This window comes from Pituophis catenifer, unplaced genomic scaffold (genome assembly GCF_029215685.1).
Source record: "Pituophis catenifer annectens isolate HBS135680 unplaced genomic scaffold, rPitCat1.0.hap2 SCAF_2, whole genome shotgun sequence".
In the NCBI taxonomy this organism is placed as follows: domain Eukaryota; kingdom Metazoa; phylum Chordata; class Lepidosauria; order Squamata; family Colubridae; genus Pituophis; species Pituophis catenifer.
The window spans coordinates 121,873,935-121,889,033 of NW_027256882.1; the positions used below are offsets into that span (position 1 = coordinate 121,873,935).

The 15,099-nt window shown below is 39.6% G+C and overlaps 1 protein-coding gene across 3 annotated transcripts in view; it reads left to right on the plus strand.

Moving 5' to 3' along the window:
- The window catches only part of ADGRL1 (adhesion G protein-coupled receptor L1), a 110,119-nt gene that overhangs the window by 40,767 nt on the left and 54,253 nt on the right, over positions 1-15,099 (plus strand). For all 3 annotated transcript variants that reach the window (XM_070937407.1, XM_070937408.1, XM_070937409.1), the window contains exons 2-3: positions 4,118-4,263; positions 13,279-13,495. In XM_070937407.1, the coding sequence (XP_070793508.1) occupies positions 4,194-4,263; positions 13,279-13,495 (287 nt within the window). In that variant the 5' untranslated portion in view covers positions 4,118-4,193. The remainder of the gene's footprint in view (positions 1-4,117; positions 4,264-13,278; positions 13,496-15,099) is intronic.

The window sequence follows — 15,099 nt, forward strand, 5'->3', positions numbered from 1 at the left end:
CCAAGGGCTATGAGAATAGACTCCAGAGCAATACTTAAAAGCTTTGAAAAGAAGACAAAACAAAACAAACAAAAAAACCAGAGGCGAGCAGAAAAGCAGTTTGCCGTTGGCTCTCTGGAAATGCTAAAGCTAAAGTTGCTGGCAATCTTACAGTATATGTGTGTGAAAGGAGTCACTGAGGAAAGAGAGAGAAAAGCATCTCAGATATATGGCAGAATGGCCATGTATTCTTGGGCTTCCCCGCAGTCAGTCTCTGAAGCAGTTCTGCAGTCTTGGAACTGACATTTCAAGTCTTGAGTCCTTGTAAGACGTCCTTTAGGCTGGCAGCTGACAACTGCCTAGTCTAAAAATTTGCTATAAATATGAAATGGTAGGCTGTGTGGCCTGTTTCTTGAATCCCCCTATAGCTGAATCTAGTAAATGACATCTAGAAAAGGGGGAGTATGATCTTTTCAGTATATAGCTGTGGCTTACATTGTGTCTTATTTTTCCTACGCTTGGCTGCACCAGATTCCCCTCAAGGCAGGGACCAAAAGCCATCTGATTGAGAAGCTGGACAGAATAATCCTGCGGTGAAAGACTATGCTGTCATTATTGATCTCTTCTTCGGGTCTTCTGTGTAACTTACCCTCTTTTCTTAAGGAATTATTTGTGCTCTGATATGAGAAATACACACATAACAAATGCTGATAGTGTTATTTGTTAAGTCGTATGACTTTGTTGTGTTTTTCTGACAGAGCTCCAGTGCCATCAAGAGTGGTCTGACAAGCCAAAATGTATTAGGTGAAGCTTCTCCTATAATTTCATATCTGTGACATGAAATATTTTCCTGCTAATTTTCTGCTGAGGTTTTTTTGCAATTCTTTGGTGAAAAGGAGCCATACCCAACTTTTGAGGGAGAGGGGAGAGTCAGAGTGGCATGGTTGTGAACTGTCATAAATAGAGTAACCAAATTTCCAAAAATAAAACCAGGGCAAATTAATTTGGAATATATTTGCATATTTATTAATGCTAATTCATAACTTCAAGTATATTTGTAGGCAGAATTGGGCACCATTATCTGCAAACATCCAGACAACTATTAGATCAGCGATGGCTAACCTTTTCTGGATCAAGTATCCAAAGTGGACACGCCCAAACCCCCAAAAGGCAATGCGCGCATGGCCCCCATGCATGCGCCCTGCCCGCATGCGTGCATGGCCCCCATGCATGCACCCTGTGCATGCGCTCCCCGAGCATATGCCCTGCCCCCGTGCATGTGCAGCCCCGCAATACCCTTCAAGCATGCGCGTGTCCCACCCCCCGCACATGCACCCCACCCCCCTCGCATGTGCAGCAGAGACCCAAAGACCAGCTGGCCGGCGGAAGGCACACACGTATGTATGGTGGAGCTGAACTGGGGCAACAGCTCGCAGGTCCACAGAGAGGGCACTGTGTACCACCTCTGACACGTGTGCCATAGGTTCGTTCGCCATCACAGCACTAGATGATAGGAGGGGAAAAAACAGCAGAAAACTCTATTTGCTGCCATCTAGTGATGATCTAGTTTTTTGCAGCCCAGACATGGTAAATATCTATGGAGATTCTCAATTCAGTTCTGACTGTATGGGAATGTTCTGAAGAAACTTCTTGGGTGAGAAGTTAAACATTTTCAAGGAAAAAAAACCAAGAAAGTCCAGTTGCCTTTTGAAAAGCATCATTGGAACACCCAGACATGGTAGCTTTAAGCACCATGAACAGTCAAATGTGGATGTTGATTTTTCCTGTGCCAGGGTTTATGCTGGTATGGCCACTGACCAGGCTGCTAGGATAGGATAGGGTAGGATAGGATAGGATAGGATAGGATAGGATAGGATAGGATAGGATAGGATAGGATAGGATAGGATAGGATAGGATAGGATAGGATAGGATAGGATAATAACTTCATTGTCACTTTGAATGTACAGTAATCGGCATACATTAAAATGAAATTTTGTTGCATACGGATGATGTCTGATCATACCCCAAATAGGTGAGATCTTGTCACACACAGGGCCAGGATTTATCCTTTTCCCTCACCTAAATTTTGAGCCAATTGAATGGCAGATAATGGTGTTATATTTATATTAGGGCTTGTAGATCAGGTCTATAGTGATTCATGTCTCAGAAAGATGGAAAACCACACTGCATAATTTGGCAACTGTGCCACTGAATTTTACAACCCAAACATGGATTCCATAGCCTCACACAGTTCAATTTGCCCATTCCTTTATTGAAGGAATACCGTACTGAAGGAATACACAGAAGACTGCAAAGAAAAAAAATCCTTATTTTGTTCAGTTCTTATTCAAATATTTACCATTACTATTACCATTACCATTACTACCACATTGCTATTGATAATATTTACCAATATTGCTATTGGTAATATTTGAATAATGCTGGAATACTGAAGAGACTTTTCAGGGGGTTTGGTAGTTGAGGTACTTTGGGAGGATTTTTTTTTTAAAGGTGGGTGGGTCCTTGTTAACATGGGTTTCAACCAAATTATCTTGGGAGGTGGGGAATAAAGGCACAATTCAAACTGAAGAGGACTTCGAAAATGATGTTTTGGAGAACCCTGAGTTTCCTTGGAAGCTATTCAGTTTTACTCAGGGACAAAACTGTCAGTAATTGACAAGCTTCCACCAAAACTGCTGGGTGTATTCCAGAACCCATACTCAGTTCACACGAGGAGACTGCCAGATCCAGAAAGTCTGGCACATGTCATGGATACACTAGATTGATGCTCTCTTGTGCCTCCAGCCTCTTCTCAACGCACAACTGCTTCCATGTCTCAGATACAGGAATTTCTCAGCAGACAAGAAAACTCTGAAACAGTGTTCTTGGTTGTTGTTGTTTTTTATTATCTACAAGAGATGAAAGACAGAAATACGGTTTACTTTCTAATAGAATATCTCATAATGTCCAATATAAGTCTGTATCTGATAGAATTTAACTCAGTTATACCTCTATATACGTGCTTGTATCCTATCCAAAATTTGAGTTTCCTTTAATATGAAGTCTTAATATTCTGACTCTAAAGAATCTGTTAAATCAAAATAAATATTCAAAAGTTTCGATAGAACTTACAGTAACTTTGAATCTTATTTTAAGATATATACCTTGCTTATTGTACTGATAATATTTATGTATTACTTGGATTTTAACAACCATCTGTAGCTTTTAAAGTGATATATGTTCATGAATTACATGAATCCAATTAATAAAATATTGAACATTCTAATCTTGTTTATGACACTTATAAATTCTGTTTTTTTCAACTGTTCCTTTTTCTTTTACAAATTCTTAATATCATTTAACAAAATGAAAACCACTGCAGTAAAGTTACCTTAGCTTTCAAGTATTAAAAAGGTTGCCACTGTTCCTTTGTTTCAAGAACTCAGAAGAAACACATCTCTAACTGACATCAGTTTTTGGTAAACATTTGATTTGGAGGCATTCAATGGAGGATACATTTATGTGGCTGTTGTTTTTGAAGTTAAATGGGAGTATAAATAGCTGTGTTTTGTTGAAGATTCGTTGCAAGAATGTCTTAAGTTTTGAGATGTGTGAATGAGTAAGTGGGCGAAACCCCCCTGCAGAGAAACAAGTTCTCTTTTGGAAAAACAGAGAGGTATAAGGAGAATCTGCTTCGAATGTTTTTATCATTTTCTAGCAATGGCCAGAAATGAATCCTTGTGGATTCCAGCTACTTCTTGTCTGGATATATTGGTTTCATGTTATTGCACAATATGTTCTGAAGAAAGTATTCTTGAGAAAAATCTACTCTTTTGGGGTACATGTCCTTTGGATAAAAACAGTAATTCCAGTTCAGTGTTTTGATTCTTCAAATATCCTCTTCTAGAGAGAATAGACAGGGTTTCATAAAAGGCTTCTAATTTTTCTGGGAAGAGATAGATATGTTAATCTGAAGGGCCAAAGAATGGAAAGGCTGATTAAGGACAACAAGGTGTATCATTTAGAGCAGGAAAAATAATGTTAGTGTGATTTCTATAGGAGGCAGATTAAGGACAGCAGGTAATAACTCATCCCTGTGCTAATTCCTGACTCAAATCTTCTCCTCTTTCTCCACCAGGCCTGCTGTGATTTACCCTCCTTGGGGATGAACAGAGTGGCTCCTGGTCGCTGACAACTCCAGCATTCACTGCAGGATGGCCCAGCTCATCCATGCCCTTTGGAGCCTGTGCATCACCACTGTCCTTGTCACCTCAGCCACACAAGGTAAGAGGAACAGAGGAGAGCAGCTTCCAAAAACAGGGCAGGCCTTGCAATGAATTAATTCATGAACCTGTACCACCCGACGCGAGAAAAAGCTGAGGAAGAGAGACACTTTCTTTTCTAGACAAAATGAAAAATGTGAATTCTGTTGCAATTTCTGAAATAAAACCTTTTATTTTCCTTTCACAATAAACAGTAAAAAGAATTTTAGAATAGTGTTTAGCAACTTCCCTTGACAATGTCAAAATATTTTCCAATTAAGTACTAAAAGCAGGACTGCTTTATTTAGAAATGCACAATGTTTACAGTTGAAATCCCTGTCTCTTTGTCTCCTGTATATACAGTAGGTACCTGATCAAATTGCATTTAATATCACATCTTCCTAACTAGTAAGAAGAGGCTACTTGCCTCAAGTAATGCAAAGGAGATCCTGGTACTATGGCAGTGCTCTTTGGACAGTTACTGAATTCCAGTTCTAAGGTCCTGGGATGGGAAAACATGAACAGCAAAAGGAATGAGCATGTTAACATTATAAACCTTGTAAGGAAATAACCTGAAGCTGCTTTTGGGAGACCGAGTTCTAGTAATAGATGGTTAGATATGTTTGCTGTGGGGTGACACAGTTTTCTGCAAAATTAGCAGTCTATTTTGGTGCTTATACTGAATTTATGCACCTGGAAGATTTTTGAACACTTCTAGCAACTACTGTGACTGTTATATCATTTTTTTCTGGTAGGCATCCCTTACTTCTAACAAGTACAGAAAAAGTGAACATTAAGAAGGAAAGTTTGTCTAGCAATGGGTTTCCAACCAAAGTCTTTTTCAGACAATTGAGAAGAACTGTTGGTAAGAGAATCGGGGGTGGGGGGGGAGCAACCAAATTTGTTATCAAATCTTGGACAAGGCAGATAAGGAGAAAAATAACTAACCTTTTTCCTTGGTTGGTCCTGTTTTTAAGCTTATTGAGTCTTCCTGTCATGTTTCTTTTCATCTTGACTAATGAAAGCTCAACAAATGTTTCTTGTTCATCCTCTCATATATATTTTCCCACATTATGGTTAGAGCAGCTTTCTCAGATTTGACACCTTCCAGATGTGATGGACATTCTGGTGTGGATGACTGAAGTTGTAGTCCAATACACTATATCTAAAGATCCTAGATGGGATAAAGTTGGGGGGGAAAAGAAATTGATTGTTCTACTACGCAGTTTATTAATATATTTCATGTGTTGGCTAAGTATTAATTGCTTTCCAAAATACCCTCATATGTTGCTCGTACATGTGATATTTTAAAATTATGGGTATTTTAAATTATGGGTATTAATTCAGCCAAATTTATTTAATTTATTTTATTCGATTTTAAATTTTGTATATCTATGTGTTTTATTTCATGGCTGTGCACCGCCCTGAGTCCTTCGGGAGTAGGGCGGTATAGAAATTCAATAAAATAAATAAAAAAATAAATATTCAGTCAGTGTACAGCTGATATTAAGAACAGGAATCCTGCTTATCAGAATAACAGAATTTGAAGGGAACTTGGAGGACTTCTAGTCCAACCCCCTGCTCAGGCAGGAAACCCTAGAACATTTCAGGCAAATGGTTGTCCAATCTCTTCTTTAAAACCTCCAGTGTTAGACTGACCACAACTTCTGGAGGCAACTCATTCCACTGATCAATTGTTCTGTCAGAAATTTCACCTTCCTTATAAATTGGTTCTCTCCTTGATTAATTTCCATCCATTGCTTCTTGTCTTCTTCAGCTTTGGTTTGTCCCCATAGATTTCACATTTTTACATCCCCATAGATATCCTAAAAGGTTTCTGAACAGGGACTAGACTAGAATGCAGAAAAAAATGCATTGAAAGTTACCAGCTTGGTTTAAAAGAAAAGGGGGAAAATGGATGAGGATGTAATGGGTGCTCCTTAAAATAAGGTATGATTTCCTTTCATTATTTGTATTATAGTCCTGCATACATTAATTGGGGAGGAGACTGTTCTTCAGTGATTATATGGCATTTGCACATTCAATTTTATATAATATTAAATATTTCCTGTTTTTGGAATCCACATCCCACATCCCTCAAGTACTACTTCATCTCTAAAGTTCCTGGAGGAGAAGGAGTGGCAGAAGATATTTTATTTTATTTTATTTAAAAATGGATCCACACACCACCATCTGTGTCATATTTTAATCTTTTAGACTGGGTGACTTTCACTAGTGAGAATAGAGTTGATTAGAAGTCTCAGGACTCCTGCCAAGAGGAAGAACGGACATCCTCAGTCTGAGAATACAGGGTGACTCTATTTGTTTAGATGAACATACCCTTGAAGATCTACCATATTTCAGAAGGCCAAGAGGAAAGAGAACAGATTTGTTTCCTAAAGTGAAATGCTCAGAATTCATAGAATGTTGCCTGCCATGTTTGTCCTAATGTGAGACACCTTCTGCTCGCTTTCTTTTGCTTTGGGTTTTCAGATTTTGAATGAAAGGGAGATAGGTAATGGAGTACTGCCTATTGCAGGGCTATCAAATTCCTGGCCCGCGGGCCAGATGCGTCATGTGCTGGCCATGCCCCCAATTTAGCGAAGGGGGAAAAAAGTCCCAATACATCAGGTGACGCTGCCGTGATGACGTGAGTTTGACATCTCTGGCCTATTGGAACCACTAAAAGCCAGCTACATTTAGACCCAAGTATTTGAGCATTTGTCCACTTTGATAACATCTCTTGGCTAATATATTTAACCACCAATGCTTCTTACACACATATATACTGGCCTATCAAATATCTTTTAAGTGCTACATGTTTTGATAGTCCCTATAGTTTTTTTTTTTTTACAAAAATCCTGCAAAATAATATTTACTTAATCCCATGATGAGCTATATGAACTATGCAAATTAGTATAGTTTTCACTTTAACTGATGTGCTATGATTTTCTCTACTTCTCTTTGTACCGTGAACATAGCCAAGAAATTAAGGTGATGGAAAAGTTGCTGCCTTAGCCATATGGTTTCTGTCCCAGAGGTGGGTTTCAGCAGGTTCTGACCAGTTCTGGAGAACTGGTAGTGGAAATTTTGAGTAGTTCAGAGAACCGATAGTAAAAATTCTGACTGGCCCCGCCCACATCTATTCTCTGCCTCCCGAGTCCCAGCTGATTGGGAAGAAATGGGGATTTTGCAGTAATCCCCATTTACACCCCATGGAGTGGGGTGGGAATGCAGATTTTACAGTATCCTTCCCCTGCCATGCCCACCAAGCCATGCCACACCTACCAAGCTATGCCCACAGAATCGGTAGTAAAAAATTTTGAAACCCACCATTGTTCTGTCCTAAATCTTATTCCATATCACCCTCTTGGGTTTTCACTTAACCAGATTTGATTAGTAGTGTCAGTTTGCATACCTAAATTAAGAGTTAAAGGTAATCTCGGTTTCCCATTTGCACCTGTGCGCTTTTAACTTGACAATTTGGATTCTGAAAAAAAATATGGAGAAAAGTGCTTTAAAATAGGTTTGGTCATTATAATACTGAGTACATGCAATTTGTTAAAGCCCTTCTGATGTCTACTCCAGCTGTTTGTTTTAGTATCATTGACTGTGAATTGATAATTGTTACCTACCCTGAGCCTTTCAAATATTGAAAACTTTATGAAACAATAAACAAAATTGGAGAAATACACATCAGAATCATTATATGTAAGTCTTGTCTTTTGTGAAAAGATTTGAATGCCAAAGGCAGATTATTATATGAGTTTTCAAACTCTGTGAGTTTTCTTAGGCTTCTGTGTGAAAGATTTTAAATGAGAGATAAACCTGGAGAACCCTGCTCCCATGCCTCAGAAAGAGAACCTTAACTTAGTTTAAAACAGGAAATCTTTTTGGAAACAAACCTTAATCAGTTTTAAATCATGGACTCAAAGGCCTGTGTTTTAAATCAGGATCCTTGCTTAGAATATAAAATTATAATCAGATTAAAATGAAACTTTTTTTGTATTCCTCTTGCTATCAGAAACAAATTTCTTTGGCATTGACTTAGCAAAAGATGTGAACATGTAATGTAACGTGTAACTCGGTGTGATGTCTGAACAAGTTTACTTTAATTAGTTCAACGGATCGTAGGTAAAACCTTAATTTTAAAAGAAATCTTGACCATCTCTTTCAGAATGAGTAGGCCAAAACTTTTGTTTGAGTGACAAAAATGGGTGACTTAAGAATCTACAAGTCTTAAGACTGCTAGACAATAAAACAAAGCTAAAGACAATTGAAGCAATGGGGGAGGGAAGCAGAAAGTCACAAACCAAATTAAAATTACTTCACATGCATAAAAGGACCAAGAAGAAAATGTGACCAAAGTTATGCTAAAAAAGCAGTTTTTGCAGCCTTGCAAAATGCAACAGCTGGGCTCAAGCATACCTTTGGGGGAAGCATGCTCCTAGCTGAGGAGAACTTTGAAGGTAATAACCATCACTTTGAAATGGACATGTAGGCAGTGTGTAACTATACTGTACACAAGTATGTAACTACGAACAAATATCCTGTGCAATGTTGCAAGAAAGCAGGCGGTTCTAATGAGATTTCTGTCTTACCCAGTTTGTTGTGAGAGATGAGCATTCTACTTTTCTAAAGAAAGTTCTAGTGGAGGAGATTTCACCATGAATCTTCCAAGCTATCCCAAATCAGGAACTTTCTGTTCTGTGCTTTTCACTTCAAGGTGGTTCTATAGTGATGGCTGTTTTTGGTACTTCATTTCTTACATCCCTTTGACAACAGCCTGGCACTTGGGAGATGCTTAAAGCCAATAGCCTCTGTGTGTATGTGTGTGAGCGAGGTGTCTGTGTGTCTCTAAACAAAATCAGATGACTGACCTTCAAACCTGAAGAGAAAAGGCTAATGGCCATCTGTATTCCACATAAAACAATAGTGGACAGAAACATAATTGGCACCTAGGAGGACAATAGAGCTCACACAAGCAAACAAAAATCCAGATTATTTCCCCATTTTTCTTACTAAATAAATAATCTTGGACATATAATCCTGAATGTCCAGGATTTCTGTTATCTACTATCTGAAAGTCAGCAAGTCATAAACACACTAAGGGTATGGATGATTTTTTGAGCATGAAGGACTCTGTATTCTGTGAGGAATAAAGAGTCAATTCATGTCAATTAAATCTTCCTGGCCATCTTCCTGTCCAGTTCTATCTTTCTGCCCAATTCTGATTCTTTGGTATATCTTTTCTTATGTGTCCACAGTGAGTTAAGCATACATAGGTATTCCAGAGTGGAAATGCACCCTCCTGTAGCTAAACCAGATAGATAGATGTCATCATCTATCTGGTTTAGGGGATCATCTTGTGGTGAAGGGGAAAGAAGACAAGGCTAGAAATGGTGAGAAGGAATAAGAGTAAAGAGGGAAGTTATAAGCATTGGAAAGCAGTTAGTAAAAATATACACATCTTTGCACACCACCCTTAGGATTGCCAGGTTCAGATTTGGAAATGAAAGTTAATTCTTTAGGACTCCAAACCTTGGAAGAATCAGCCTATGTGAAGAAGAAGTAAGTCCTAATCTGCCACTTAGAGACGTTTCAGATTTGTTCATAATTGTCATTTTAGCTAACCTTCATTTTTGCTGTGGAGAAGTAAAACAAGAGTCCAGCCAGGCCGAAAGGAAAGGAAAGAAATTAGACCAAAGAAGGGATGGCATTGTCACTGCAGACCATTGTCACACACTGCTGGAGCCTTTAAAGCTTCTGACACAGATATTTGGGGTTTCGAGCTAGCAACAGTACCCAACTCTGTGATCTTTCTATTCAAAATCACAGCCATGTAGCAAAAAGCTGTAGTAAAAGCAGCTAATGGAATGAGGAGGTGGAAATAAAGGTTTCTCCACAATGTGATGCCCGTGAAGTGTTTAGAAAGTTTCTGATCACACTTACCAGGACCGATGGAGGGTGGAGTGAGTGTGAATTGCTGGAGAACACACTTAAGTATACCATCCCTTTAAGCTACCTGTTATTCTCCATTGCAGCAGAGGACATCGCTCTGTTGGCTGTGTTGATGCTACAAGCCAGCCTCTGTTGGATATACTGTGGGTGGAAAGGATCTGGTTCTTCACTTCAGGCTGCCAATTATTTGGGGGCAATTCTGATACCTACAATTAGGCATTTCTGGCTTGAAATCAAATCAGTACCATAGTCTTAGCAATTGCAACCACATTAAGATGTAGTTGGGAGGCTGTGGTCTTTATTGAAGAGAGCTTCTCCCTAGGCTACCAGTGGGAAAATCCATGGCTTTGATGGATTCCTTTTCTACTGGAATCCAGCTCTTTCATCCCTTCTTCATTTACTGTCCTCCACTGGTATTGCTATTCTCAGTTGCCCTGTTTTTTCCAGCTCCAACCTTCTCTTATCTGCTGGGCTCTCCCCACATCTCAAACACAAGCGCCAGGCTGTACTAGTTAGTTACTCAGCTAATGGTTTAATTACAGACTGCCTCCACAGGGCTCTTCCATTAACCCAGCAAGGGGGAAGGAAAAATTAGACAAAGAGCATCTATGACATGCTTGCTTTCTAGCCCCCTCTCTTATCTTCCCTTTGAAGTCCTGAGTGCCACTAATGTGTGCTTCCCACTAGAAGCTTTGACAATTGCCCTTGCAGTCGAATGCAGGAGCCTCTTGGCTGATTAGAACAACCAGCAAGGAAGAAATAAGAAGCCCAAAAGGAATGCAGATGTTCTGCCAGATGGGGCCATAACATGCCCCCAAGCACCACTGCTAAGCTCTTCCTGCCATTTTTACCTGGTGATGCACTAACACCTTCCTACCCTCTCCTTGGGAAACAAGGAGAGAGAAAATGGACATGTTAAACAATGTGAGGCCGATTGTGGTGGCTAAAGCAGCTGGGAAGAAGGTAGGCCAAAGCAAATAGAGCTCTGAGCAACTGGGACATTTTGTCCTGGATGATGCTGTGGAATGTACTCATCAGTTCGCATACAAAAGTGTTCTAGATCATACAAGTGTTTCATTGCTATCCTACCATTTTGTCAAGCTCTTGTCCTTGTTAGTCATCCCTTGAAGGAATTATGAAAAAAAGCTAATACAATCCTTGGTTGTATAAACAGAGGCATAGAATCAAAATCAGGTGAAGTATTAGTACCGCTTTAGAAATCCTTGGTAAGACCACCCATAGAATACTGCATCCAGTTTTGGTCACCATGTTACAAAAAAGATGTTGAGACTTTGGAAAAAGTGCAAAGAAGAGCTACTAAGATTATTAAGGGCCTGGAGACAAAAACATATGAAGAACGATTGTAGGAATTGGGCATGGCCAATCTAGAGAAAAGAAGGACTAGCAGGGGCTGCCACAAAGAAGAGGGGGTCAACTTATTTTTCAAAGTACCAAAAGGCAAGACAAGAAACAATGGATGGAAACTACTCAAGGAGAGAAGCAACCTGAAATTAAGGAGAAACTTCCTAACAGTGAGGACAATTAACCAGTGGAGCAGCTTACCTTCAGAAGTTGTAGGTGCTTCATCACTAGAGGTTTTTAAGAAAAGACTGGAGAGCCTCCTATCTGAAATAGTATAGGGTATCCTGGTTGAGCAGGGGGTTGGATTTGAAGATCTCCAAGGTCCCTTCAAGTTCTATTCTGATTGATTGATTGATTGAATGCATACTATAGTGCTGCTGCAACTTACCTTTCAGCAATTCTGACCACAAAATGAGAGCAGTACCTGCCAGCTAAGAAGCAACACTGCCTCATCCTTCTAGTTTATCATTCAGAGGACAAGAACTATAATGTAAAGAGGTGACCTGTTGATCATCTGTGCACTAGGCAACGAGTCATCTCCTTTTTGAGACAGCTTTCATTGTAACTGGAACTTCACATGACATTAGTATGCAGTTACAGCAAACTTACAACGGAGAAATCTTTGGGATAAAGGTAGTCATTGAAGGTAGGTAGATATTCCAAAGCACAGGAAGGATGAATCTGGGTGAGGGGGGAAAATGGTAAAAAGGTTGGACCTTGTGTGTCAGAGTGAACTTTTGCCTATAGCATTCCCAGGAATAGCTGGGCCCTAATACCATCTTCCCCACATCTTTTTATCTCATATAGAAAGATTTCTGTAATAAATACCTAACCACAATTGTCTGATGACTAGGAACTAGTTCCAAAGATCTAACTGATGGGATAGATGCTTGGTGTCATTGTCTCTCTGGCTTATAGGGATGGTGACAGTATTCAGCAAATGTAGACTTCCAGCTCAGTGTCCGTTGTTATCTTTTCCCATCCTCCTTTAACAAAAATAAACAGATTCATCTAATACGAATCTTTCTGGAAACTTTCCTAATGGCATGTTTGGCCTTCAAATGGTTTTTCCTCTTGTTTACTTCCCACCTCCACCTCTTCAGTCTCACAAAACCTTGCAGGATTCAAAAGGATTGTAAAGAATTTTCTCAGACCCTTTTCTCAGCTGCTGTCTCTAAAGTGGGTGGTGTGGGAAGCCAAGAGCTTTATGAAAAACATGTCTGGGTTTTTAAAGACATACCTGCCTGAATCTGTAGAGTTTAGGTGGAATATGCAGCTCAGTCCAACAAATAGGAGCCAGTGGATTTTTTTTTGTTTTTGTTTTTGTTTTGTTTTTACTTCTTGGGTGGTGCCAGGACACACACAGCTTCACATTTAAGACCTACCCAGTTGTGCCACAGTGAAAGTATAAAGGATTCTAGATCCCTACTATTCTCATCAAGGACTGAAACTGAAAACAAAAGATGTGGAGAGAGATGTTGCATGTCACAAGCAAAATATAAGACAAATTATAAGAGAAAAACAAAATTCTGATTTATCTATCTCCTATTCTGTGTAGCGTGGAAAATAACCATAGGTTTTTCAGGCTTTGGTTTCACTGAATACTTATACAGGGGAGAAAATTACAGCCAGCAATCAGGAGATGGAATTGAATTTCAGGACTGAATTGCATACTAACTTGTTGCCTTACTCTCTCATTTTTTTTTCATTCCAGCAGGCCTAAGCCGTGCTGGTTTACCTTTTGGCCTGGTTCGGCGGGAACTGGCATGCGAGGGCTATCCTATTGAGCTGCGTTGCCCAGGCAGTGATGTCATCATGGTGGAGAATGCTAACTATGGTCGCACAGATGACAAGATCTGTGATGCTGACCCTTTCCAGATGGAGAATGTCCAGTGCTACCTGCCAGACGCCTTCAAAATCATGTCCCAAAGGTAAATGGCTTTATAGGTCTCCAGGAAATTTTATGGAGCAATCCTTCTTCCACAATCTTTCTCTGTGTCATGCTAGTAAATCCAAAAAAATGATATTGTAGAGATGGAGAAGTTGCAAAAAAGCAAAATCTGAGCAGTTTTGCAATTCAATGTCTTAAAAATAACAGCGAGGAGTATAATTATACTGATGTACAATGTTAAAAATTTGGCGCGTGTTAATTCTCACATAATACTGGAATTCAGGGTGACTCTCTGAAGCAAAATGCAAGGAATCTGTTCTTTATTGTAAGGATCAACAAGGGGTATCCTATATTCCTCCTGATCACTTGAAAGTAAACGTGGAATTTAATACTATCATCATCATCATCATCATCATCTAGTATCTAGCTATGGTCATATGCTAGTTGTATTTGGTTCAGTTTAACAAGGTTTTTCTGCAACTAGATTTCACATAATGAACCCTGCATGAAATTAAAAGGAAATCCACTTTCAACCTTCAGCTTACTGAAGATGTTTGAAAATCTGTTTCATTATAGATACCAGAGCACACTTTGTCCAGGAGAGGCTAACAAAAGACAGAACGTGCATATGTTTTGGAGTAAATGAGCAGAAAAGGGTGGGTGAGTGGGTCACCTCAAACAGAATAAATTACAAAGGAAATTTTGGAATTCACAGCACTGAAAATGACAACTGCTCAACAATTCAAATCTCAGCCAGTCTACCTTCATTATTTTGACCCTAAAATAATTCAAGTTTATACAAGCCATCAACTATTCTATTTATTATTCCTCATTAAAATTTCCCTGAAGTCTCCACATATTCCATTATGTATACAGGTCAGGTTTTCACAGACTTTCCAGGAAATTTTTCCATCTAAGTAGTTTGACAAGGTAACTACTTTAATGAGAAATAGTGTGGATAGAATCCATCTCGATTTCAGCAGTGCTTTTGACAAGGTTCCCCAGAACATTCTCATTGACAAGTGGGATTTGGATGACACTAGATAAGGGGAGCTCTAGAACTGGCTGGCTAACTGCACTCAGTATTAATGACTCTAGATCAGAGATGTCAAACTCAATTTCATTGAGGGTTGCATGAAGGCTGTGGTTGACCTCGGGGGGCTGGGTGGGTATGGAAGACTGGGTGTGGCCAACTGGGTGGGCGTGGCTTGACACCACTCCCCAAATTGCTGGCATGTTTTCTCTTCTCATTGAGTAGACCGAGCCGAAGCTACGCTGATCTGATCTTTCCTCTTTGCACTGGGTAAAAGATCAGGCCAAAGCTACGCTGGCCTGATCTTTCCTTGATCCGGCCCGCAGGCCTTGAGTTTGACACCCATGCTCTAGATCAAGTTAAAGAGTAGTAGCTAGGCAGGACCAGCAGGGACTTCTCTCAAGGCAGTACTATTAACATTTTTATTAATGACCTGGGCAGTAGGATTGGTGGGCTACTTCTCAAATTGATTTAAGAAGCAACATTGGGAGGTCTGGCCAACCCTCAGAAAACAATTGAAATAATAGGCATGGGTTGGAGGACTGGTCTGAGAAAAACAAGATGTCCTCACAGGGAAATAAATAAGGTATTACATTTAGGGAGAGAAAGTT